Genomic DNA, 27,835 nt, shown 5'->3' on the forward strand with positions numbered 1-27,835 from the left:
ATCTGCGACACTATATTTGGCTCCATCAATTCATTATTCATAAAAGACTGTGCCAGTAGTGAGCTTAGGTGAAGTTAGCTAATGTTAGACATTGGTGTTAAAAGCATGATTCTTATTGCTTGACACATAATTAACGAGTCTAATTATGATTACAAGATTTTATTCCGTCACACATTTTAAATACCGATCAAAATAAACATTAGCATTTTAGTCTTTACTACTTATGCCGTGAAAGTGCATAAAAAGCACCATATTACATTATAGTCTGCAGGCAGTGTGTTGTGTTGAGGTACTTCGAATAAAAACTCTGGCCACTTTAATAGGAACACTTGTACCCGTGCTCATTCATTCATAAACATCAGAATGGGGGGGGGGTGTGATCTCAGTGACTTTGGTGGTCAGGGGGGAATGGCCCTGTTTTAAGGTGACAGGAAGGATATGGTAACTCAAGGTAACATTCTTTACAACCGCGGGGAGCAGAAAAGCATCTCAGAACACACAAAATATCAAACCTGGACAGCAGAAGATTGGACAAGACCAGGTTATAACAATTGTGCATTCTGATGTCTGAGTATCTGAGTGATTTTGTGCATACTGTTGCTTCAACATGATTGGCTGATGGAATGAATGAATAGGGTTACAGGTGTGCCTATTAAAGTGACCGGTGAGACTGTACTGTACAATATCAGGTTTAAGTTCTTCACCCAAGTCACAATCCTGTCATTTATTCATGACCCTGAAACAGAAAGTTCTGATGGTTGGCATGTGTACCTGCTTGGTGAGAACGTAGTAGGCGTAGACCCCCATGCTGGTGGAGAGGGTGATGAAGTAGGTGACAGGCTCCATGATGTCCCAGGAGTAAACCCACCATGTGAGCCAGGCCAGAGCTCCACCCTGCACCGAGAGCAGAGCCAAGCCAGTCCAGAGAGCACGCGAAGACCTGTGCTCAGCTCTCATGACAAGATGAGTCTTCATCTAAAACACACACAAATATCATTTATTACAGGTGTACAAACAAATAATGTGCTGCAAACTCGACACGAAACTTTAGCTATAACCATTACCGCGTGCATGAAACATCTTAGCTGCACAAGATATTTGATGGCATTGTGATTATTTATGATTTATGAATAAACCAGCTGGGGAACAAATAAAAAGCGTGCAGACACGAGCGAGTTTTACTCGCAGTGATGCCACAGCCATCATAACCAGCGAAAGCAGAACTGGCTGTACTTTCCTGGGGTGGGAAAAAATATGCAGGGTTTTTAGTAGACAGGAAAACATTTCCCAGTGAAACACAGATCAAACTTTAAACTAAATAAGGTTCTATGGTTTTGGCATCAATGGGACAGCATATACAAAATACATTATCACTTCATTTAAAAGCCATTTATAATTTATGTAATTTTGGAGACCTGTAAAATGGATGTGGGCTGTCAATGAAGTTGGCAATAAGTATATAATAAGAATATAACCTGCTCTAGAGGCATGAGTTCTTGTTTCAGAATGTCCAGTTTCTGCTGTAGCTGCCTTTCCTTTATCAGGTGATGCTTAGGCAGGTTCAGCGCTGTGTGTAACATGTGCACCATGTCCTTCATATCTGTCACGCTCGTCACTGCCTCACTTGGCACTGACTCTACACACACACACACACACACACACACGCACACACACACACACACACACACAGAGAGACAAAGCAGAATTAAACCTTCATTCCTGGTTAAAGGTGCATAGCTGGTACGGGTACTCATAACAGATTTTATTTAAAATTGCTAAATTATCTAACCTTCTATTCAGGATTTTGTTTTCCAATGTTAGCCTTTGCTAATTCCCACACCTGTATCGGTCTCCAATTGTAAGTAATTTACTTGAAAGTCTCTAAAAGCGCCCAAGAACCGTTTACGTTCATGTAAAGAGGCCATTTGACCAACTACAGAATTTTTAGTAGAACATCATCTACTAACAATCAAATAAACTACAATACCTACAAACATCTGTATACCTACCCCTATTCCTAATTACAGGAAATCTGATCATGTTGCACTCGTTCTCGTTCTTTGTGAAGTCTTGCTCCAAGTTTCACTGTGATGTTACTGCATCTCTTTGTTCAGCAGTTTCTCTAGTTTTTATCCCAGTGTTATTAAATCCATGGTCTGGTGTTTGCCCATTTGCTGATCACCGGACCTTCTGCCTCTTTATACTTTATGATTACTACCAGCACTTTCTGGTTAGTAGGCTTCGATTACTTTGAATAAAACCCAAATATGCATCTGGCATCTCTTGTCTGTGCCCTTTTACTCATTAATTGTGTTTTAAGTTTGTTTACCCACTGCAAACTGATGCATGGAAGCTTCAAAATGCTGAAGCTTGTACCCAGAAAAGAGATCAGGAGCTTGTGATGTATACCTGTTGGTGCTGCTTGGACACTGTAGACGACTCCATTGATACACAGCTGGAAGTCCTTGTTGAGAAGAGTGTACAATGATGTAGTGGAGGCAATCCTCACACCATCTGTGTACAAAGAACACATTTCAAACCATACAAGTTCAGTGATGTGCTGTTTATATGACCAACAAACCAACACACACCTTCCAATACACTAACAGTTTAGAGGAGAATAACGAGCTGCACTTAGCCTCAGATGGTATACAATCACTTCTCTTTTTTTAAAAAAAATTTCTTCTGTGTTAAATTACTCTCATCACATGTTTATTTTTATTTTATAAAACATAATTGCATAATTTCTTCATGTTTCTTAATTATTTCTATCCCACAGCAGCTCTGACAGTAGTTCTGGCTGTAATTCAAATCACAGGTTCATATTAATGCACTCGATTTAATACATTATTGCTTGAATATTAACAAAAGAAAGTATACGTGCATATGTTTTTCTTATTAACTTATTGTGTCTTATTAAGAGAGGAAGAAATTATTAATAGCTGGTGATATCTGGAGCTAACTTGTTTAATGGACCTTCCACAACTGTAAATGTAACTACAAATGAATAAAAATGTTAAATGTGTTGTTCATTAATAAATTAGCTGCTGCGTTTATGTCTCTGAGGGTCTGTGTGTACCTGTGGTGAGTACGGAAGCTGTTGAGATGCCTGGATCCTCTCTCTGGATGTCATGAATAAAGTCACTGACAGTTGAGATCATAGGTCTCAGGTGGAACAGGCATTTCTCCTGTCTGGAAGGCAGAGGCAGAGCCAGTACTGGGCGGCCATGTCTGTACTGCACTGAAAGATCTACAGCATGAAGAAGACATCAGAAGTGATCGTTTATGTATACCTGTATGTATTGAAGAAACTTTATAATAATTACAAAGTTGTCATGTAGAAAGAGTACCACTAGATGGTGCTACAGTGCTACAGCAGGCGTATGGGAGACTCCACTGGCTGAGCTGAAAAGACAGAAAACAGACATGTATATTGATATAGATCCATATCCAAAATTGCACATTCGGCACAAGTTCATATTATGTTTAACAAAACAACAACAGGGAGATAGACAGAGAGATGCAGCGGACTGACAAATTTTACTTATACATACGCATATTTTGCCGTTTCCACACCCCCAGCATACTATAGATCAATCTATAGACAGACAGTGCAGACTACAGACAGCATGGACTATAGACAGATAGATAGTGTAGACTATATAGAGACATTGTAGTGTAGACTATAGACAGACAGTGTAGTGTAGACTATAGACAGACAGATACCATAGACTATAGACAGACAGAAAGTGTAGACTATAGACAGACAGGTAGTGTACACTACAGACAGACAGGTCGTGTAGACTATAGACAGACATGTAGTGTAGGCTATAGACAGACATGCAGTGTAGGCTATAGACAGACAGATAGTGTAGGCCATAGCCAGACAGAGAGGTAGTGTAGACTATAGACAGAGAGGTAGTGTAGACTATAGACAGAGAGGTAGTGTAGACTATAGACAGAGAGGTAGTGTAGGCTATAGACAGAGAGGTAGTGTAGGCTATAGACAGAGAGGTAGTGTAGGCTATAGACAGACAGATAGTGTAGACTATAGACAGACAGATAGTGTAGACTACAGCCACACAGTTAGTGTAGATTGTAGACAGACAGGTAGTGTAGACTATAGACAGACAGTGTAGTGTAAACTATAGAGAGACAGTGTAGGTAGAGACAGTGTAGACATGCAGAGAGACAGTGTGGACTACAGAAAGTATGGACTATAGACAGACAGATAGTGTAGACTCTAGTCAGACAGGTAACGTAGACTATAGAGAGACAGTGTGTCTACACTACCTGTCTGTCTATAGTCTATGTGCTATCTGTATGTGTGTCTAGAACCAATACTTCAGTACCAACATTCTTAAAATGTGGCGGTACTTGTTTTTTTTGCAGTAGCGTAGGTATCGTTGGTAATGAAGCTACAAAGGTTGCAATTCTTCCGGAACTGATGGGGGCAGCAAATACGAGTAAGTGTTTTAGTCTGTCCACAAGTGGTAATGAAGAAGAATGCCTACAAGCACACGGGAAACACTACAGAAGTTTAGCTCTGCCCTGACTCATTGAGTGGAAATGTGGTAAGTCAAATATGGAAATACTTTGCATTCGAGGCGGTTGACAACAAACATATAATTGATGCTCTGAAGCTGGTGTGCAACCGATTATTTAGTTCATTTTCAAACAAAGTGAGGAAACACCTGGAATTTGCCGAAACACCTGAAAGACGGTCCCTATATTGTGTTTGTTTGAGGCAGCTGGCATTGTAGCCGTGAAACCAGCTAACGTTATGCTCCATGTAATGTTAGCAATAGCCAGTTATTTGTTAACAACGCTAACGCTTTGCAATGTTATAAACTTCCTCCTAATGGGCCACCATGCACCGGCATTCTTTTTGGCCTGCCACCATATCAGTGAATTTAAATTAATGCTTGTATTCAGAGTATAAGGGGGTGTGTGTACTTAGGAGTACCTTAGCACTTGTACCCTCCACTGTTTTATTAGTAATTGTCAGACAGTGTTTCATAACTAATATCTATATCTATCTCTCTCTCTCTGATGTCCTCCAGGAGAGATTTTAAGTGTATTATATATATATATATATATATATATATATATATATATATATATATATATATATATATATATATTTTTTTTTTTTTTCTTTCTTCTTCTTGATACCACACAGTGGCATCAACTTTGGTATTGAGTATCGTGTACTTTTAGTGGTATCGGTACCAACTACTAGATTTTTGGTATCGTGACATCCCTAGTAGACAGACCAACACTGTAGATAGAAAAACACACAAACAAAGAGTCAAACAGACAGACAGTTTAACTGTGCACACAGACAGTTAGCCAGACAGTGTAAACAGACCATGTAGATAGAGATAAACAGCTAGACAGACAGACAAGCAGACAGTGCTAACAGAAAGACACAATAGATACCTATAGATAGATACCTATAGACAGATAGATATCTAAGGAGTTTTTCAGGTGTTCTGATGTTTTTTGCATTTTTTACTAACATTCTCACTCTTTGGAAATGTCTCTTTGGCTTTTATTTCCATCTCTGAATAATGGGTTTTCTGCTTTCGATCTTAGACCTGGCTGTTTTTCTGATTCATTGGTAACTTCAGAGTGAACTGTGAGAGTCAAAGCGTCATTTAAAATGTTTCAAGTTAACGGGAACCTTAATGAGTTGCATTCAAAAACCACGGGGATAACAATGACTGTACTCAAGATGAACAAATTGTTAGACAGACACGCACACAGCAGACAACATTACTCGTACTCTATCTCTGCTGAATTCTCCACCATCATGATCGACTTACGCAAACATTCACTGTTTACTTTAGCAGGGTGTGGAGGATAAGTAAAACGGAGGAGAACTACAGAGAATTGAATAATGCTACCTGTACGGATGTTGTGAATTAGAGTCTAAAAGTCCAGTGCTTATGTCCTGATGCACAGAAATGTAATTTTCTTGTTTTAGCAGTTCCCCTATGAATGCACATTTCTCCACGGTAGTTTAGAGATTTGTGATTGAGTATTCGTTTTATGTACTCAATGGTGTCTGTAGGCATTTTTCATTTACATATCAAAATTTCTAATTTACTAATTAATTTTTTTTCCAGTTTACTAAACTGATTAATTTATTTCCCAACAAAACACTGGCTTCAACATTCCCAGTACCCTTAAAATATGTATTTTCTGACATCTGCCCTGGAGAGAATACAAAAGGTAAATGGTCTGCTCTTATATTGTGCTTTTTTAACCTTAGCAGTTCTACAAAGTGCTTTACACTGGGTCTCATTCACCCACTCACACATACTCTCGTGTGAGTGAACACACATTGGTGTGTACCAATGGTAGCAGAGCTGCCATGCAAGGGACCATCGGGAGCAAATTGGGGTTCAGTGTCTTGCCCAAGGACACTTCGGCATGTGGATTCATGTGGGCCGGGAATCGAACCGCCAACCCTACGATTAGTGGACAACCTGCTCTACCACCTGAACCACAGCAATACAAGCACTGAGGCTCTTCCTGTAATGTCTAACGAGGTTGGGGACACTTGAAAAAGTATCCTGGTTCGTTCGTCCATGCACAACCTTTAAAATCGTTTATATTCTTAGTTGTGTCCCTCTTTAATTCACACCACAGTCTGAACCTGGCAATCAGATTTTAGGCTGCCTGCTACTTAGAATTCCTCATGCCATCAAATGTCACAAATTCCTCTGAAGCACCAGCCACAAAACAGCCCCAAAGCATCAATGAACAACTTCCTTATGTTACAGTGGGGTATCAGATGTTCATCAAGGTGCCTTCTAAGTTCAAGGTTTTGTTTGTTTTTTTTCCTAATGTTAATGTGTGACATGGAAACAGGATTTTACATGTGTACGAGATCATATTTATACCTCAGGGAAACAGGAAACAGAGTTTTCATTTACAGAGTGAATGAAAAATAATATATGCGTTTCAAGAACAGTTTTAGTTTTTCTTAGCATTCATTTAAAACATTCCTTAGGAGGTGTCAATAAATTTACCACATATATACAATTATTTAAAAAAGTAGTTCTAATGAGAAGAATTTTTTGTTGTTGTTGCTTAGAATGAATTTAAATTATTATTGGAATGAATTTTATTTTTGAATTATTATGTGTAATGTTTATTTTATAAAAATCTTCACTCATTTTTATGCAGGGGCCAATAATTCTAGAAATAATACAAGGTACTGTTATGTCTACTGTTAAAAGCTGGCCTCAGATATCTAATAAAGACAAAACCGATAACTTTAAAGTACAATTCATGTGCAAGTGTCTAGTGTTATGAGTATCAAACCAACACTGTGAACCACAATCATATTTACTGATGCAAATCATAAAAATGAAACATCACACTAGATCTTTTAATCATTTAAATATATTCGATTCCAGCCTGCTCCATCTCTGGACAACATTCCTGTCATGACGCTCCTTAGCGATCTTACGCTATTAGTTTGGTACATCATCATACTCAATGTCTCTCTGAATGTTTAGCAATGGGATAAAATTCAGGTCAGAATAATGACTCCCATAAGGTGGATGTTGTATATTAACGTGTACTGTACTTGACGGTTATGACCGCGCTCCTCCAGAAGGTTGATTGCCGCATCGATATTTAATTAACGATCTCATCTGAATCCAGTGAGCCGAAGCCAATGATATAGCGAATGCACGGAGTTTACGACAGTGTCTCAGGGATATCTCAGTATATAGAGGAGCATATATCCATGAAAGATGTTTTAGTTGAAGGAATTCTATGCATATAAATGATTTGGGCATAGATCACAACATGGCATAAAAGTCGCTAAATTGAGATGAGACGTGTTCCCCCTTATATTATTTTCCGCCCTCTATTGTGAGAACATATCTGTAAAACGCAAGGTAAAAGAAACAAATCATTAAATACTGTACAGTTTTTAAGAGGTAGCAAATGAGTGCTATTGATATCAAGTGTTGGATTAGACTTGATTAAAGAGAACATTTTGCAGCTGCCTCACAGCTCCAAGCTCGCAGATTTGATCCAGAGCTTGGGATTCCTGCTATGCGGAGTTTCGCAGGCTCTCCATTTTGGTGTGGGTTTTTTCCGGGATGTCCGGTTTCCTCCAGGAGAGAAGGGTCCACCGTCATTATACGGTACGAGAGCGGCCTCTAGAGGTCAAATAAAAACTATCACTCACAAATTTTTTGTGTTATTTGAATTTTTTATTATTATTATTATTTTTTTTATTTATTCATTTTCTTTGTCTCTATATTTATTTGCTATTTGGAGTGTTATCTTTTGGTTCAGTTTGGATGTATATATATTATTTATTTTAACATTTATTAATAGTTAATATATTAATACTTCTGTATTAATGTCATTTTACAGTACATTTCCATGGTCCATCAGTAGTGTTTATTTTTGTAATGAAAGTTCAGCAACATTTTACTTTAATTAATTTTAAAAACTATTGGCTGATTAATCGGTTATCTTCGTTATCGGTATAATCCACTATCAGTCGACCTTTAATAAACATTTCAACTTAATAAAGCCCACACTCCCTGCTCTGAAAATGTAGCATCTCATCTTCTTCAATCAGGAGATGCAAAAAACATGCTTTTCCCAAGAACTCTGTTTTCACAGGATAACCTGGTAAATAACGACACCGATGACCAGTGAGTGGCGGGCCAAATCGTTGTAATGAGCTGAACAGTGAGCACAGTAATGTACAGCTCGAAGTTACTACAGTTATATTCTATGACAGCGATTACAGAGCAGGAGCATCCTGTTGTTAAAAACTGTCTGTTTATATCACTGTGGGTTTTAGAGGAACCAAACAAAGCAAGCAATTCTGACTTCAAGGGACTAAACTTCAACTGTTTAGAAACTTGCAATGCCGTGAAATAAGCTGACAGACGTTGTTCCTGCCTGCAGGACAGCTGAAGCTCTCTATTCGTTTAAAAACATGCTTACTCGATTAGCTTTCTCATCAGTGAAATCTGCTGCGCTGCTTTTCCACTCTACACGAATGAGGATGGAGTGACACTGCACCTTTAAGTCAATAAATGAGTAAAAAAATAAATAAATAAATAAAAGCAGAAAGTGATGCAATGAAGTAAATTTCAGTTTGGATCCTCATTGGGAAAACAAACAAACAAACAAATGGGCACTAAATGATTTAAAGTCACAGTGTGTAATTTTCTGATGATTTAAATATTTGTCATATGGGCTTGAGTCTTATGCACAGGAAATGAAATTGTTGAGCAGATGACGGGGTACTGCTGTTTCTCTTTTTGTTGCTTGAGTGTTAAATGTCTGACACTAAAACAAAGCCAAAAGCCATAAAAGCCACACTAGGGGTCCGAACACAATGCCATGATCTGCGTTTGTATGTGTATTGTGTTTCAAATATCTGTATCTGTCTTCGGACATTAACCCAAAATGCCAGCACTTTCAGCATGCTGTCAATTCTGGCCCATTCTGGTCCATCAAGTCCTAATGCTTATGTTATATTTGATACACAATCATATTATTGTCAGTAAAAATAGAGATATTGAAATATTGAGAAATTTCCATTCAGACACATAGAAGTTTGCTTGTAGCTGCTCAGTGCCACCACTCAGAGTAGTAAAAATCTATTTAAATATAATGTGTCGTATACAGTGCCCTCCACTAATATTGGCACCTTTGGTAAATATGAGCAAAGAAGGCTGTGAAAAATTGGTCTTTATTCTTTAACCTTTTGACCTTTTGTTAAAAAAAAAAAGAATCACAAAAAATACTCTGCTCTCATGGATATCAAACAATTGCAAATGTAACACATGGGCATATTTACCAAGGGTGCCAATATTAGTGGAGGGCAATGTACATTATGAGCAGTGTCATGATTTTATCAACAGCGCAGTCGTTGCTCAGTAACCATGTTTATGCCCTGTAGGCCAAAGTGAACAAATTCATTGCATCAAACCGACGTTAAAGTCTGTATCCAACAGACACTAGACCGCAACTGACAGAAAATGTCCAGCTGTTTCTGAAAAATGACAAACCATTCTGACCATGTTTTCCAAAACATAACACATTATCTGTTTATTCAGTTACATCCTTAATACACACATTCACTCAGCAAAGCAGAAGCGTTGAGATGCAAAGCAGCTCATGGATCTGTATCCCTTTAACTCATTTGCATGGATTCATTTAGCAGATGCTTTTATCAAAATGATTTACAAGCAGTAAAATAAATTATAGAGCTGTTATGTAGGGTGATAATTCTAAAATGATAATTAATCATTATAAAGCAATATAAGCACTGCTAGATACTAATGCTTGATACTAATAAACCCATGCAACAAAGCATTGTCTACTGGTAATCAATACAAATGTTCTGGCTTTAGTAACTGCTAATTTGTTAAATTTGTTTCTGTGCACATCAGACTACAGGAAAAAAAAAAAAAAATTATTCATTATTACTACTACAACCCCAATTCCAAAAAAGTTGGGACTGTATGGAAAATGAGAAAAAAAAATGCAAAAAAATTTCAATTCACCCTGTATTATATTGAAAACACATTATTTGATGTTTTACTTTGTGAACTTAATATATATGTATATATATATATATATATATATATATATATATATATATATATATATATATATATATATATATATACATATATATACATACATACATATATATATATATATATATATATATATATATATACATACATACACACATATACACACACACACACACACACATTTCAAATCTGATGACTGCAACACAAAAAAGTTGGGGCAGTCGACTGTTTACCCCTGTGTAACATCACCTTTTCTTTTAATAACACTTAGTAAGCGTTTGGGCGCTCAGTGAAGACACCAGCTGGTTAATTTTAGCAAGCGGAATGTTCCCACATTCATCCATTATGCATTTCTTCAGCTGTACAACTGTACAGGGACTTAATTGCTTTAGTTTGCGCTCCATAATGTGCCTCACATTCTCAATCGGAGACAGGTCAAGACTGCAGGCAGGCCATGCTAACACCTGCACTCTCTGCTTACGCAACCATGCGCTTGTAATCCGGGCAGAATGTGGTTTGGCGTTGTCCTGCTCTGGATGGCAGCGTATGTTGCTCCAAAATGTGTACATATCTTTCTGCATTAATGCTGCCCTCACAGATGTGCAAGTTACCCATGCCATAGGCACTGATACACCCCATACCATGACAGACACTGGCTTTTGGACCTGACGCTGATAACAGCTCGGATGGTCCTTTTCCTCTTTGGTCTGGAGAACACAACGACTGTTTTTTCCAAAAACTATTTGAAATGTCAACTCTTCATACCAGAAAACACGATTCCACTGTGCTACTGTCCATCTCAGATGAGACCGAGCCCAGAGAAGTCTATGGCACTTCTGGACAGTGTTGATGTACAGCTTCTGCTTTGCATAGTAAAGCCTTAACTTGTATCTGTGGATGCAGCGGTGAATGGTGTTGAGTGACAAAGGTTTACCAAAGTATTCCCAAGCCCATGTCAGGATATCCATTACAGACTCATGACAATTTTTAAGATAGTGACATCTGAGGGATCGGAGATCACGTGTATTCAGAAGTGGTTTTCGGCCTTGCCCTTTACGCACCAAAATTTGACCGGATTCCTGGAATCTTTTAATTATATAGTGCACCGTTGAAGGTGAAATGCCCAAAATCCTACCGATTTGTCTTTAGGGAATGTTGTTCTAAAAAAAAGTGTTGGATTATTCACTGACGCATCTGTTGGCAGATTGGTGAGCCTCGACCCATCCTTGCTCTTGAAGGACTAGGCTTTTTCTGGAGGCTCCTTATATACTATGATTAGACGATTGCCTCACCTGTTTCACATCACCTCCTTATTTCAACTTCTCCCATCGCTATTAGTCCTAAATTGCCCCGTCCCAACTTTTTTGGAACGTGTTGCATGCATCAATTTCAAAATAAACATTTACCTTAAAAATAAAACTATGCAGTTGATTAGGTAAACCATCAAATACCTTGTCTTTATATGCTTTTTGTTTAAATACAAGTCAAAGTACATTTACAAATCACGTTTTTATTTGCATTTTCCATACTGTCCCGACTTTTTCGGAATTGGGGTTGTATTATTATTATTATAGTAGTAGTAGTAGTAGTAGTAGTAGTAATATAATTATTACAGGGCTCGACAATGAGAGCATTTCACTCGCATTTGCAGTTAAATATAGATCTGTGTGAATTGTAAAAGGTATTTAAGAGCACGTGAGTGAATAAAAAGTCTCACAAAATTCTCAATTTTTTCCTTCAACAAAAAGGTTGACAATACAACAATGTCCCTGTGCTGAACCAATGTTGTTTGTTGAAAAAAAATAATAATCCCACTCGTCAGTGCAAACATTACTCTAGAGAGCTACATAGATAGTATATAGATATGAAACACTGTACAGAAACACAGTGAAATGCAGAGGTATGCACTAAAAATAAAAAAATACACATAAAAATCCGCACGGTGGCTTAGTGGTTAGCACATCAGCCTCACACCTCCACGGTCCGGGGTTCGAGTCCCGCCGGGGCCATGTGTGTGCAGAGTTTGCATGTTCTCCCCGTGCTGCGGGGGCTTCCTCCGGGTACAAATACAGTTTGAAGCACAAATAATTAAAAACCTAGTGTACTTTTTGTATTCAAATAAATGAAATCAATTTTCTTTTTAAATGTCTCCTCGTATTCCTTTATTAAGGAAAAACACATTATTTGATGCATTTTCATTGCACCCCTAAAGTTCTTTATGAGCTCCTAGATTTTTCAACTACAATCTAGGAAAAAAGCAAGCATCGAGTCCTGTATTATAATCCCGCATCTCAGACGGCCCTGATTGGCTAGTGTCAATATGATTCATAGAAGAGAGAGAGAGAATGCCACCTCTTTCTGAGAGCATGGCCAATTTTGCTCTTTTCATTTTCTACTATTGTCTTTATTATTATTATTATTATTATTATTATTATTATTCCATGTTTTTCCAGTGTTGGCAGTAAAATACCACCATATTTTCATCTCTAATACTGTGTGAGAATTGTCCAATAAAAATTATTATCTTAAACAACAGACGCAGCTGTGTGCAGATGGATTTAGAAAATAAAGCATACACACGCACAACTTCCTGTACGGTAGGGTTGCAAGCCAAACTGACATTCACGCATGGCTGCCAGAACACAAAGCACAGCAGGACTGGCACTCGAGTCTGCGCAGGCTTTCCATTCTCGTTAAGACAGCAGTAGAATTCAATAGTTTTCAGGTCTGTTTCACCTATTCCATCTAACACACCAGATTGCAGTTGATAATTAGCTGGCAAGATGGTGTGCTGGAAGAAAAGCTTCAAGTTTAAAGCCTCATGTATAGTGGTCTTCTCTACTCTGAGATCTGTAGTGGTGAGGAAGTGTGATCACGACTGAAATAGTAAAGGTGACTAACATACTAATGTGAGATCTTCCACGGACATCCCAGTAGCCATAAAATGGTCTTGAAGTATGGGTCAGTGTGGACCATCAGTCAGACCATGGCCATCAAGCTGCAGTCAGTTTTCCCAGAGCTTCAAGCACAAAATGCCAAAGTACAAGATGACAAAGCTGCTTCAAATCCAATTTCAACTTCTCTGCAAGAAATGTTAATGGATTGATGGGTATACCTTACAGGGATAAAGTTATTAGAGCTTGTGTCACTGCTGAATTATGGGTCAGTATAGACATAGCACGCCACCATTTTCCTTTCACTCAACAGCCCTCAGCAGCGCTTTAAATCTAGTCCTCAAGGTTAATAACTATATTTCTCTCTGTTATTTGACTGAAGCTAGCTTATTATTTAGTTCTTAGAACATTTCTAATCTGTTCAATACGAGAATTTCAGAACAAGAACAATCTGCTTGACATTTTTACCCTTCCAGACCCCGGTCACTCGGCCACTGCATTAAATTACACACACAGTGTTTAATTACAGTTAGTGATTATAGAGCCGTGCATGCTGTGTGAGTGAGAGGAAAAGAAATTGGCTTCTTAAACACATTTCACAGCACTTCATCCTCGCCCAGACCTCCACAGAGCCAAATATAGGAGTAGCCAAATTCCTACAGAGCTTTCAGACTGTCTCTAATATGCTGTGCATATAGTAACGGTATTTATTATATACATGTTGGATGAGGAGAAGAGCTACAGAAAATAAGCTACTTGGACTCGGGGCTATGGCGCATTTCTGTTTTGAAATAGAGTGAATCTCATGTCTCTAATAGCACTGTTTACGTTCGGTAATACAGCGAAACCACAACAGCTAACATTATTATTATTATTATTATTATTATTATTATTATTCAGTCTTACAATAAAGTCCTAGAATTGGGCTAAAGTTAGCTTGGGTGTTAGTTTCTATTAATAGATATTTTCTTACATTTAAAGTGTTCTGTATGACAAAACATACAGTCTGACACCTTTCTCCACCTTAACAAAAGGAGCTTTACAAGTGTTCTTACTAGAGATGCACCCATGTGATCGGCCGACAAAGGCAATTTTTCACGCTATGGGCCATCGGCCAATAGTTTAAATATATCCGATGATCAGGGCCGATTAATATCCTGTCGATCAAAAGAGTGCGGGAAAACACATCGATTTCATGCTCTGTGTAAAGATGATGTGTCTGGTGTGGAATGATGACAAAACTGCAGTTTGTAATCTCTCTAAGCTGTGCGTTGCTAAAATTTTACACCGGAAGTAAGCAGCAGTGAAGCGGGAGTTTCGGCGTCGAGTCTAATTTATTTATTTATTTATTTATTTATTTTTGCCGTGCTGCTCAAGCTAAATTAAAGGGCCAGTACACAGTTGAAAGATTTAAATGAAGTGAGTTGACAAAAATGATAGAGAGAATAAAGTTTTTATTTGCATTTCCTTTAGAATTGTGGAATTAATTATTATTATTAATTTAAAAGAAGGCATAAAAGGCAGAACTATCGGTAACGGCTGATATCACTGAATAATCGGTTATCGGTATCGGCTGAGAAATTTAGTATCGGTGAATCTCTAGTTCTTACACATGCATCGTTGACAATAATTTTCAGAAACTCCTGCAAACACTGGGTGTAAAATACCGCTTTAGCATTACCAGTATAGTGAATGAGGCGGAAGCAGAAGAGCTTTTTTGGTTATAATGTGGACGTGTTTCTGCAAATAGCCCATTGAGGCCTGGTTTTCAAAGCTGTCCAATAGAGTTTTGCTTCGACATTAAATCAAATCTATACAACTACCAATTTAACAGCAAGGTGCAAAATCTAGTGTCAAGGTATCAGAGGTTCACTCAATTACAAAACTATACATACCCTTCATTCATACATTAGAATTATGTGTTAGATATTCACAAAGATTGTAGGTAACACTTCAATATAGGGACTTATATATGTGTGAGGATTATCTTGAATTGGTTTGGGAAAGAGACTAAAGGAAGCTCCTGTGATGACACATGCGATGAAATTCAAGAATTAAATCTGTAAAGAAATGTAAAGTTGGGTGAAAACTACACATATTACTACAGCAAATAAAATAAACAGGCAGACCTGCCACATCCATAGCTTAGCCTCTAATGAGTACAGCTAAGAGCTGTTCCCTACCTGTTCTCCCCAAGCACCCAAAGAAGCGTAGCCTCCTATTAGAGAACGAATTCTCTCCAACCACCCACAGTAGCTGTCAGGTGCAGACGGACTATAATGACCAGTTTTCTTGTCTATAATAACAGACCAGCCACTGACAGGAGAATCTGCAAACTACACATTCATTAGGAGAGAATTTTGCCCGCAGACAATTCTTGCTGTCAGTCTACAGTGACTCGTGTTCATCAGACATGAGTGAGAAGGCTACGTATAGCTTGTCAAACATGGTCACAATAAAGTTTTGGCATTGTAAACATTGTCAGGGGTTGCCTCAATGTGTTAAAAATAATTAAAATTTTATTCTACTCCAGACGTTTAACTCTTAGAGACCTATTTTTCCACCAATTTTACCTAATGCACCTTTAAGTGTGAGGCAGTAGGGATAATGCTTGTGTTTTATGGGTTGATAAAGTATTAGCCTGACCATCCAGGACAGGCAGATTTTAGTTTTAGGTTTAACTTTTAGTTTTGCATTAGTAGTTGCCCAGTGGACAAGTAGGTTTAACAACCAGAAAGAAAACACGGGGAAAACAATCATACTCTCTATTAGAGCTGCAACAACTACTCAATAAAATCGATAATAATCGATTATGAAAATCGTTGTCAACGAATCTCATTATCGATTAGTTGGTCTGCGCCTGGTACATGTACTCCCTACGTTATGTCTCTTCCGAAAACACGCTTTGGAGAATAAATACTAAAGTTGTGTCCCAAATGACGTACTATACACTTACACTATGCACTCTGTACTCTACCGTCTAGTGTATGAATTTTAGAAAAGTAATATTCTCTCAAAGATATCACTAGCGGTTTTTTCACTAACCGGAAGTATAGGCCACTTCCTAGTCAGTGGCGCATGACGTCATACGCACGCAATGCGATGCGGCTAGCTTTAGCCTAATACACAGACTCACCGACAATGACTTTCTTCAGTTTACTGTTTATGTCCACTAGGGCTGCTACAACTAATCGATAAAATCGATAATGAAAATTGTTGGCAACGAAAGTCATTATCGATTAGTTGGTCTGCTGACGTCACGAGGGGTGTTTACGTATGACGTCGCTTTCATGAAAACAGAGGTGCAAGCACACGTGAAATGGCAGAGAAAACAGATAAAAAAAAGTGTGGCAAAAAAAAGTGTGTCCCCCAAGTCATCTTAGGTATGGGAGCATTTTACATTAAATGCAGCAAAGAAGATGGTAACTTGCATGCTATGCAGAGCTGAGCTTGTGTGGCACGGGAGTACCACAGTGATGCATGAGCACAGGAAATGAAAACGCGTTGGTGTCATGAAGCTGAAGCAACAGCACAGTAAGAAAAAACCTGAGTAGATCCACATTATATGAACATGTGAAAATAGTCTAGTTTAATTCCATGCTATTGTATAAACAGCATTGTTTACTAACTTCGGGACAGTCACACTAGCACACGAGCAACAGGTTGCGCAGCAAATTGATGGATTAAAATAGCGCTACCACAGAAACAAGTTAAATTAAAATGGTGTAAACAAAGTCAAGCGCTAAATCTAAAGGCAGTTGACTACAGCAGCAGTAAAAGATTTTTTAGTCACGGTAATGGTTTTCATAGAATGCTTATGCATTTGTACATAACTGTTCCTGTCCTTTTAAGCAAGCCTGTTAGCTTGCTGCGTTTCTCCGTTCCGTTCTCTTTTTATAACGTGTGTCTGTTAACTTTTATCTGTTTTTCAAATGCGATCTACTGCGGCTCTACTATGTTATATAAATTAAATGAATGAATTATATATTTTACATATTTTTTAAACAGAAATTTAACAAAAATGGTTAAAACATGTATTAATTATATATTATTTAGATTTTTTAATATTAATCATGGTTGTCAACTTGTCGTCAGCAATTACCATTATAAACAATGAAAATATTAATTTACATATAAATTGCTTCTTGCATACTCAATTGCTGTTGTTTTTTAATTTCAGAAAGAAACAGCTCTCCATCAGTGAATTTGTTCAGAGGAGAAATCCCCCCTGCACTCCTCAACAAGCAGCCATTGTAACAGATGATATCCTCAATATGCTGGTAACTGACATAAGGCCAATGTCAATGGTGGAAGATGAAGGAGTCAAAAAAAGTGGTAAGCATACTCAACCCAGGATACATTCTTCCCTCAAGGACCCACGTCACAAAATTGATGGAGAGGAAGTACCAGGAGGCATTCCAAAAAATTAAGAGTGCTATAAACACCACTGACAGCAGAATGGCCTTAACTATTGATATATGTACAAGTGTTGCCACTGAAGCTTACCATGGCATCACATGCCATTACATTGGGAATGTTTGGAAGATGACGTCTGTCTGCCTTACCACCATGCCACTCGAAGACAGACACACCTCAACGAACATTGCAGAGTGGTTGGAAGAAGTAGCAGTCAAGTTTGAAATCCCTCCTGAGAAAATCTGTGCCATCGTATGTGACAATGGTGCTAACATCGTGGCTGCTGCAAAATTACTGGAGGAGAAACATGGGTGGACCAGTGTACGCTGCACTGGCCACACCTTTTGGTTGGTGGTTAATGCTGCTTTAAAGAATGCAGGCATTGAAAGAGCTGTTGGAGCTGGAAGATGTCTTGTGGAGCATTTAAAAAAAATTGAGCAAGCCTACAGCAAACGGAATGACAAACAGAAACAAATGGGCACACCTGAGCACAAGCTTGTTCAGGATGTAAGTACAAGATGGAATAGTACATTCTGTATGATTAACAGACTGATTGAACAGAGGTGGCCTGTAACTGCAACTCTATCGGACCCAATCAATCACTCACAGAAGCAAACGGTATCTTGACTTGAAACCTGACCAATGGAGTCTGCTTGAAGAGTTGTCCACTGTTCTTAAGCCTTTTGAATGTGCCACTGTTTTTATGAGTGGCCAGGAATATATAACAGTGTCTTCATTACCACCACTTGTGAAAGGGCTGATGAAATCCACTTAAGGTGCTGCCTTTGATTCAGCTTCGGTGAAGTCCTTCCAAGCCACAGCAGTTGAGCACATTCAAAACAGATGGAAGGAAACACTCTTTGATCAGGTAGATAATCCTGTGATCTTCTCCTCTGCTCTGGACCCAAGGTTCAGAAGACTGAATTTTTTGTTACCTGAGAAAATTATAGATGTACAAGCCAAAGTGCAAAAAGAAGCACCTGCAGCAAGAAGGGAGATGGTGCCGCAGCAGCAGCAAGAGACCACCTCAACCATAAGAACAGCAGCTGAATGTCAACGTTACCTTTTATTCCCAACATGACCTCAGTCCTCATCAGACGGAGGCAAAATTGTCATGTGACTGAGGAAGAAAGTGTGCGACCTCCAGATCCTCTAAGGCAGGGGTGCATTTAATATTATCCACCGCGGAGATCAAACTTTAAATAATAAATAAAGCAGAGTCTGTGTAGCAGGTAAGCACGACAGTGATGCTGTCACGAGTTGCTTAAAAGGTTTAGTTTTTATTTAAGTTTATTGTCATTATATGCTGTATCAGTGTAAATTCTGTTGTTTATTACAACGGAAGTGAGGTGTTAGTAACGAGGCCGCGTTGCTTCTCACGCACAATGTAGATGCAGCGATACACACTGGGAGCGCGAGTAAGATCTGTAATGTCTAATTAAAACGCTATGATCAAAAGTAAACTGAAGTAAAACAATAGGCCTAAAGGCAACGAGTAACATACCACAAGGTTCTATGCTTTTTGTGCATCCATACTATTATATTATATAATGTAATATATATATATATATATATATATATATATATATATATATATATATATATATATATATATATATATATATATATATATATATATATAATTGGTTTATATTTTTAGATTTTATATAAAATATTATATATATTTTAATCTATTTATGCATTATTTTTATGGATGCACAAAAAGCATAGAATTAAACTACAGTCCTGAATGAATTATATATATTCTGGTGTGTGTATTGAGTTATTTTCAGTCTTATATAATTGGACAAACAGTTGTGTAAAATTATAGTCTGAAGTTTATATTTGTAACACTCAGTTTGTGGATTATATATTAAATAAATAAATGAAAAAGATACTGAAAGTTTGCCCCCCAATCATCAATTAATTGGGTTATGAAATGGGTTCAATTATGAAAATAATCATTAGTTGCAGCCCTACTCCCTATAGACTTTCACAAAACAAACGTGTGTAGCTGCTCTAACTGCACGTCTACCACATTGCACACATAAACCAAGGTGTGATCTGGTTGAGCAGTGGTACACTTTATACTCCCTACTGCATGACTAGAATCAGTTACCTCGTAATTAAACATATCGTGAGAAAATAAATGTGCTAATCAGAAACAAATAATATCCGTTACATGTGATGGAAGAAGTGTACACAACAACGCACAGCTGAAACATCTGCAATGCCTTTTTAAATAAAAACAAACACTTTTTGTTAAGGTCACAAACACAGTGTGCTACATCAAAACTTTGTTAGAAGAGGATAATGATATGACTACACCGTTGTTCACTCCACAACCTGGGAATTCATATACGCATTCATTTTCATTAGTCTGTATTAACTCGCTAACTAGTTGGCCATATGCTATTACAATATGTTAGCTAACGTTTTAGCATAGTCAGTCTTCGGCAACCCAAATATGGGCACACACTGAGCTTCCAATTTACCATTTCTCCACCCGAGTTAACTTTCTGCTGTGAAATCGATTATTCATGGATTATTATTATTATTATTATTATCTGGATTATCACCACTAACTAATTTTATAAAATAATCGAAATCTTGCCAGTTAACGATCTACTGCTACACTGGAAATTTGTAATCTGCATTATTTTAGGTGCGTTTTATCGCATTTATCGTACCTTAAAAAGTGTTGATTTCCTTTTCGGAAAAAGTCCAGAATGATCCCTGCATGTTGTTCCTCTGTGTAATAACATTAAGCTTATACTTTTTACTTTCTTCCACTGCAAGGAGGGTTCATATTTTTCTCTACACATTCCGGGCCATTTCTGCCAATAATAGCCTGAACATGAATTCTTGACGTCTACTCCAAATATCATTTTGAAGAACTTGTAAGACGATTTCAGATACATTGTTCCCATCTTTCTATATAGAAACCAGAGACAATATACCAAGAGGGAAATCTAATACATGTCATCTGCGTGAGATATGAGATAATTAAACTTGCAATACCCCAGCCGGAGTAGTAACCATCCTCAGGAGCAAACTTGTGCGATCATGAGCAAACCCAGAACAAGTCAACTTTGCTCAAAAAAATCCTCCAGGATGAAATACTAGGCTGTTTAATGTCCAGGGCCTGTACCATGAAACTGGTTTAGGAGGCTAGCCAGGTAAGTTTCAGTTTAGTTTGTGCCAACCCTGGGTTTTAGGTACCATGAAAGTGGCTCGGCTTTTACCGGTGGTTCATCGCCATAGTAACTTACAGTCCGTGGCTGACCTGCTCCGGGGCAGGTGATGTTCTGGGTACGAGAACTCAAACCCAACTTGGACCAATCAGCTGTCAGCAAAGTGACATATACACAAAGTGACACAACTAATTCAACTCCCAAGCGCAAACTGTACGAAGAGTACTTCACATGAGAAACATGTCATTAAAACGGTTTACATTTATATTAAATGAAATGACATGAAAGATATTGGGGTTGTAAGTGTTCAATCTGTTTATTCTCATTGTGAGCCTATAAAAGTAAACGTACACATTTACACAATCAGCAATGTTCCCGAGCTTTGGCAGCCGCAAGTGTGTCGCTTTGTGCGGTTAGTGTAGGTTTAAATTCCTCATATTTCCTCAAACTATTTTCTAGCTTTTCAACCGGAAGTATGCACACCTGCTTTTTGCCTTATTGAACGCTATTGGTTGTTCGGCGCTGACATCACGTATTTATGCGCATACGCTCGTGGACTAATCATAGCTTAGGGAGTTGACACAGTAAGTTGATCACCAGCATCATGGTACCAATAAAGCCTGATTGAACTGCTTTGGTTTTGTCAACTCAAAACTAATCCCGTAAGCCTGAGTTTGTTCAACTAGCTTCATGAAACACGCCCCTGGTTCCATTATGCCAAATCTCTACTCTTTTTAAACAATGAATTGCGATACTGCTGTTTATGTACAGGTTCTGAATTTACAGAGAGAAAAGCGCATTGGAATCCAATCAAAACGCCTACATAAATTATTAGTTCATCAGCATTAACTGCACAGTCTGTTTAATTAACCCATGGTTACATGAATCAATCTGCTCAGGCAGTTTACAGCAGATTAATCAGCCAGATGGAGCTGTTAAAGTCCAATGTCCTGCATGTCTCCAATTCAACTCTGATACATCACTGCCACATCAAGCACATGCTGTTATTGTCTTAGAGTATGTAACATCAACAGAAGAATCTGTTCTGCACTATTGAATGATCTGTACACACAGATTTTGGCAATACAGCATGTTAATATTTTTGCTGATTTGATTTTTTTTTTCCTTTTGTATCAACAATCAAGTAGCTGAGAACAATGCCTTCTGGATGCATGGCACGTCTTCATGTAGGAATTCCTTGAGCCGGTCATATACTTAGATTTTTAGCCACTCAGGCCTGCAAAAGACATGCACTTTTTCACTCTCGGTGCAAGCACTCGCAGCACAAAGGTCAGTTAATTACAGTGCCCCAGTCCTATGGGAGTATGGTTTTATATATCAATAAGGCATTTCATCTCCTCCGCTAACCATGATAACTCTTTCCGTGCCATCGTGAAACCCGAAACAGGAAGAATGCAGCGCAGAGAGCGGATAGCTTCTACACCTAATGAGGATCTCACCACGACACGTTTAATTGAAAGTGTGCCCCAGACCATCTTCACCAAACCATTCAGAGAGTCCTGGTTCTTCGTGAATGTGGGTGGAGTCATCCAGGAATAGACCACACCCATCAGGATGGAAATATTTCATTATAAGTCAGAGAAACTTTGCATTGATTTGCAGTGATGCTTTGCTCTAAAGAGACAAGTGGAACCATGCCATGCCAGCAAAATAAATGAATGGTCCCCAAAGCATAACAGAGCCACCATTTTTTTCTCCTTTCATTTGTCACATATTGTGTGTTTTAGTCAGGTTTGTATTGTAATCCTACCTGCACCCATATGTGTTGTCTGCAAGCTTCATTTTAAAGTCACTTAGCGGAGTTATAAACTTCAACGTGAGTACAACACGATGCGCACACTCTGAAATATGCATAAACTGCATAAAACAACCTGCTAGCTGTCAAGAAGTAGAGCTCGATGCCAACAACGTCAATAGGTTTGCCTCAGCTACAAACACATCTAGTCCTTATTGCTACTAATACTTTTATGCCAGAAATGATATTTCAAACAGAAAGGAAGCTATTGAATAAAAACTATTTTGGACATTTGACCTTGCCGTGACCTTGATCCTGCATGGATCAACTCCAGAATCGAATCAGGTCCTCTGCTGGTTACGATACAACAACGACAATAATTCCAAATAAATTCCTACAAACATTCAATCTCTCGTTCTAACAAGAATCTCAGACAGACACACGGATGGATGGACGGACAGACTGAGACCTGAAAACATAATGGCTCCACCACAAAAACTGATAACCTGACATTTTCTCGGAGACAAGAACGATCACTTGGATCTTTAGTAAACTGATCATTTGCAATGCAGGCATCAGGAACAAATAAAGCATTAAAAAGTCTTATAAACTCTAAGCAGCTAAACAGGCAGAAAGCAAAGCAATGGCAGTGAATATTGTATATTGGCACCCACTCCTACTATAATATGTCAGAGAAATGAAATTTAAGCCCACAGTCTCGGTATAGTTTTTCCACCAGTGTTACGACCCGGTCTAGGTCGGGCCGCAACGTACAATAAAATAAAGGGTTGTCGAGACCAGGATTGCGTTTGCTTTGTTGTTTTTATTCCCACCTTATACATATACACATATTTATAAATAAAAAACAAAATACCCTCTAGCTGTGCACAAAGAAACTAAGTAACCTACAAGAAAAGAAAACAAAAATACACATTCTTCCCTCACTCCCCAACTAACTCAAAACCAGGAGATGAACAAATAAACATAAATGGCATCGACTTCCTACTACCCACTATTACCAGTGCACTATTTTCACGATACGGTGAGAAAGCCGGGTATGACTGCAGGTCCTACGAGCAAAACGTGCCTTAACCCATATCTGTGATGAGCTTATTGTTCTTCTGTGAACACTGGACCATGATACTGAGCAAATGCTTTCAGAGGTCATGTGCGTGTTAACAGGCAACGTGACGGATTACAGACATGAAAGGACCATTCATGACAAATAATAAACTAATATAATTAGAATCCAAATATAACAGAATATACTAAAGTGCTGCTGAATTATTGAATCTGATTGGTCAGAAAGTGTTGATTAATTTTCTATAACAGCAGCTCTGATAGTTCTTGCCATAAAGCAATTAACAGATAGATGCGCTGGAGCTTCATATAAACAGATTAAAAATAGTTGTTACAACAGAAGTGATAACAGGAAGTTGTTTTGTGGAAAAATGCCACATTGGGTCATAAAGGCTATAAGAACGACATTCCTCTTTCCGCACCATGTATTTTTAGGTTATCATGTTGTACTGAGTTTAATGTTAGTATGGCCTGCCAAATACAGGACCCTGATGATAGGGGTATATCATGTTTCTTGAAGAAACTTTTCCAGTAGTGTTACAAAAAATTTTTTTAATCTGAATACAGTGCCCTCGACTAATATTGGCACCCTTGGTAAATATGAGCAAAGAAGGTTGTTTAAAAAAAAAAAAAAAAAAAAAAAAAAAAAAAAAAAAAAAAACGTCTATATTGTTTAACATTTTAATATTTTGTTCAAATAATTCACAAAAATACTCTACTCTAATGGATATCAAACAATTGCAAACAAAACACAGGTTTATCCAAAATAAATATATCTTTTAAATATAGGTGTGCAACAATTATTGGCACCCTTTTGGTCAATACTCTGTGCTACCTCCCTTTGCCAAGATACAGCTCTGAGTCTTCTCCTGTAATGCCTGATGAGGTTGGAGAATACATGGCAAGGGATTCCTCCATACAGAATCTGTGTGTAATCTCAAATTTATACCCCTGTGAAACAGGAAGTCATGGCTGTTCCTGGTCACCAAGGTATACTTAAAAAATAATAATAATTAATTAAATATCAATGGGAACATACTTCAAATATATTTTTCTCATATAATTTCATAGTGGTGCCAATAACTGTTGCACACCTATATTTAACAAAGATTTTTTTTTGATAAACCCCTGTTGTGTTTGCAATTGTTTGATATCCATGAGAGCAGAGACAACTTCTCACAGCTTTCTTTGCTCATATTTACCAAGGGTGCCAATATTAGTGGCAGGCACTGTAACTGTGAATAATGTGTCTTGTGTTTAATGTCTACAACAAGTAGAACTCGATGCCAACGGCATCAATGGAGATGAAAATTCCAGTCCTTCATGTTACAAATTTGTATGTCTGAAATGCCTTTAGAATATACTTAAACATGAAGAAAGCTACTGAAGAAAAACTACATCCAAAATTTGACCTTGACCCTGTTTGATCAAGTCCAAAATCTAATCAGTTCATCTTCTGGTTACAATGATAATTCCACATAAAATGCTACAAACATTCAACCACTCGTTCTTGAGATATCACGCTAACGAGAATTTAGGACACACAGAGGGATGGATGGCAAAAAAATCTTAGACAGCCAAAAAACTGGGCCTTAAGTTCCTGAATATAAATGTTTAGGCTAACAACATTTACATTTATGGCATTGGGCAGATGCCCTTATCCAGAGCGACTTACATTTTAACTGAGCAATTGAGGGTTAAGGGCCTTGTCCAAGGGCCCAACAGTAGAAGCTTAAAACTCCTGACCATCTGATCAGTAACCCAGAGCCTTTAACCACTGAGCCACCACTGCTCCGTGGTTACATCTCTGTATGACACACAAGAAGGATGCGACTGAAGAAAAACTATTTCAGACATCTGACCTTGCTGTGACCTTGACCCTATTATAATCAATTAAAAAAAAATCTAATCAGTTCATCATGATAATTCCATTCAAAACCTACAAACATTCAACCACTCGGCTTGAAATATCGTGCTAACAAGAGTCTCAGATGGACAAATGTACGAAGAACCTAAAAACATAATGCCTAAAATGCAGAAAAATAAATGATTTAATGCTGGAAATAATTACTCTCACAAATCTGCTTAAAAATTCTGTTTAAGAAAAATAAATAAATGAATAAATAAATTGACTGTTGGTGCCAGTCGGGCTGGGTTGAGTATTTCGGAAACTGCTGATCTGCTAGGATTTTCACACACACAACAGTGTCTTATTACACAGAATGGTGTGAAAAACAAATAGCCAGTGAGCAGCAGTTCTGATAGCAGAAATGCCTTGCTGATAAGAGAGGTCAGAGGAGAGGAAGGCTATGGTAACTCAAATAACCACTCTTGACAACCATGGTGAGTAGAAAAGCATCTCAGAATGCATGACATGATGATCCTTGAGGCGGATGCGTTACACCGGCAGAAGACCACATCGGGTTCCACGCTATCGTCAGCCATGAACAAGGATCTGAGACTACGACAGGCACCGGCTCATGGAAACTCTGAAGTTGAAGACTGGAACAATCCCAAGCCACAAGATGATTTAGATGACTCATTTCCACACTCCTACACAGACTGAGTGAAGACATGCGTTTATGTACATGGTGAAAAGGATCAACAGCGTCATAACAGTGTGATTTGTTACTGTATTAATCTGAATTCCCTGACGTTTATGAGTGATTATTATCTTTAATGGAGCGTTTTGAGTAGTCAGTAGGCAAGTCTGGCGTTAGCACAGAGCAACACTCCAGCCATGTTTAAGGAGTGTTCAACTTCATTGTGTCATTATGTGCACTTTGCATAACTGTTACAGTTGAGAACTTATCTATTTAGTCAAGATTAGTCACTTATTAACTTTTCTTTAAGATTAAAGTGCATTTCTGGTGCACTCTGTTGTCTTTCTTTAGGCATGAATAAGTTTACCACAGGAGACAGGAAACGTTGAAGAAACTGTGGCACTTGTTTGTTTTCATTCCCTTACACACACACACACACACACACACACACACACACACACACAACTCTAGACAGTGGTTTAGATACCGAATGACCGTTATTTATAATAACGTAAACTTTATTTACTAACTCATAAAACCAGCCTCAACAGCCCAGTGAACTACAAAACTATGCTAACGACATTAGTGTCAGCTACGCGAGGTCTAACTACAAACAGGAGCCTACTCCCTACATAGGCGCACTACTTTTACTAGGTAATAATACATTCCACGCCTTAGTTAGTGCACTATGCTTCCATTAGAACGCTATTTAGGATTAACGCCATGGAGGACTTGATATCTCCACGGAGAAACTGGATATCTTACCGTTTGCAGAGGATTAGCGCTTGTTTTAAACACGGCACAGCTCTGTGGAAGACTGCGGTAAAATCCAAACAGTTTGAAAAACGTTCTTGAAGCAGCCATGACTGGGGGGAAAAAACTGTAGCACAACTTCAAGATATCGCCTTCATTTATATCCGGTAAGGAGTAGCTGTGTCTATAGGATTTTCCTCTCACTTTTTGTAATCGGTTTCTTTTCTTTCTGCTCCCCAGGTGCTCCTCCTTCCGAAGAGCAGAACAGAAGAGTGTGTGAGGGAGGAGATGTGAACTGTGTGTGTGAGGGAGGAAATGTGAATAGAAAGGAGTGGCAGTCCCTGTAACACACCCATGGTCATGAGCATGCATCACATGTCATTGTATTTTTGTAAATAAATAAAATAAAATAAATAAAAGCTCTAAAAACTTGAAATTAAATTAGCTTCAGCTCTGAAGGGAAAGTTTAATCTTTTAGGTCAAAAACATAATAATAATATATATATATATATATATAGCCCTCTTTCATTTTACAAAATACAAATTATATATATATATATATATATATATATATATATATATATATATATATATATACACA

The 27,835-nt window shown here is 38.0% G+C and overlaps 1 protein-coding gene across 4 annotated transcripts in view; it reads right to left on the reverse strand.

The window, feature by feature from the left end:
• LOC108262961 (mitochondrial calcium uniporter dominant negative subunit beta) overlaps positions 1-27,567 on the reverse strand; it is a 50,370-nt gene extending 22,803 nt beyond the window's left edge. Inside the window, exons 1-6 of one of the 4 annotated variants that reach the window (XM_047153981.2) lie at positions 27,247-27,562; positions 3,351-3,405; positions 3,080-3,253; positions 2,410-2,514; positions 1,476-1,636; positions 772-975 (exon numbers count right to left, since the gene is read on the reverse strand). In XM_047153981.2, the coding sequence (XP_047009937.1) occupies positions 772-975; positions 1,476-1,636; positions 2,410-2,514; positions 3,080-3,253; positions 3,351-3,405; positions 27,247-27,345 (798 nt within the window). In that variant the 5' untranslated portion in view covers positions 27,346-27,562. Of the gene's footprint in view, positions 1-771; positions 976-1,475; positions 1,637-2,409; positions 2,515-3,079; positions 3,254-3,350; positions 3,406-27,246 lie in introns of all 4 variants that reach the window. The other 3 variants (XM_017463318.3, XM_053679860.1, XM_053679861.1) reach the window with 3 other exon arrangements.
• Between the last annotated feature and the right edge of the window lie 268 nt (positions 27,568-27,835).

The sequence above is a fragment of the Ictalurus punctatus genome, chromosome 3 (assembly GCF_001660625.3).
Source record: "Ictalurus punctatus breed USDA103 chromosome 3, Coco_2.0, whole genome shotgun sequence".
NCBI classification, from domain to species: Eukaryota; Metazoa; Chordata; class Actinopteri; order Siluriformes; family Ictaluridae; genus Ictalurus; species Ictalurus punctatus.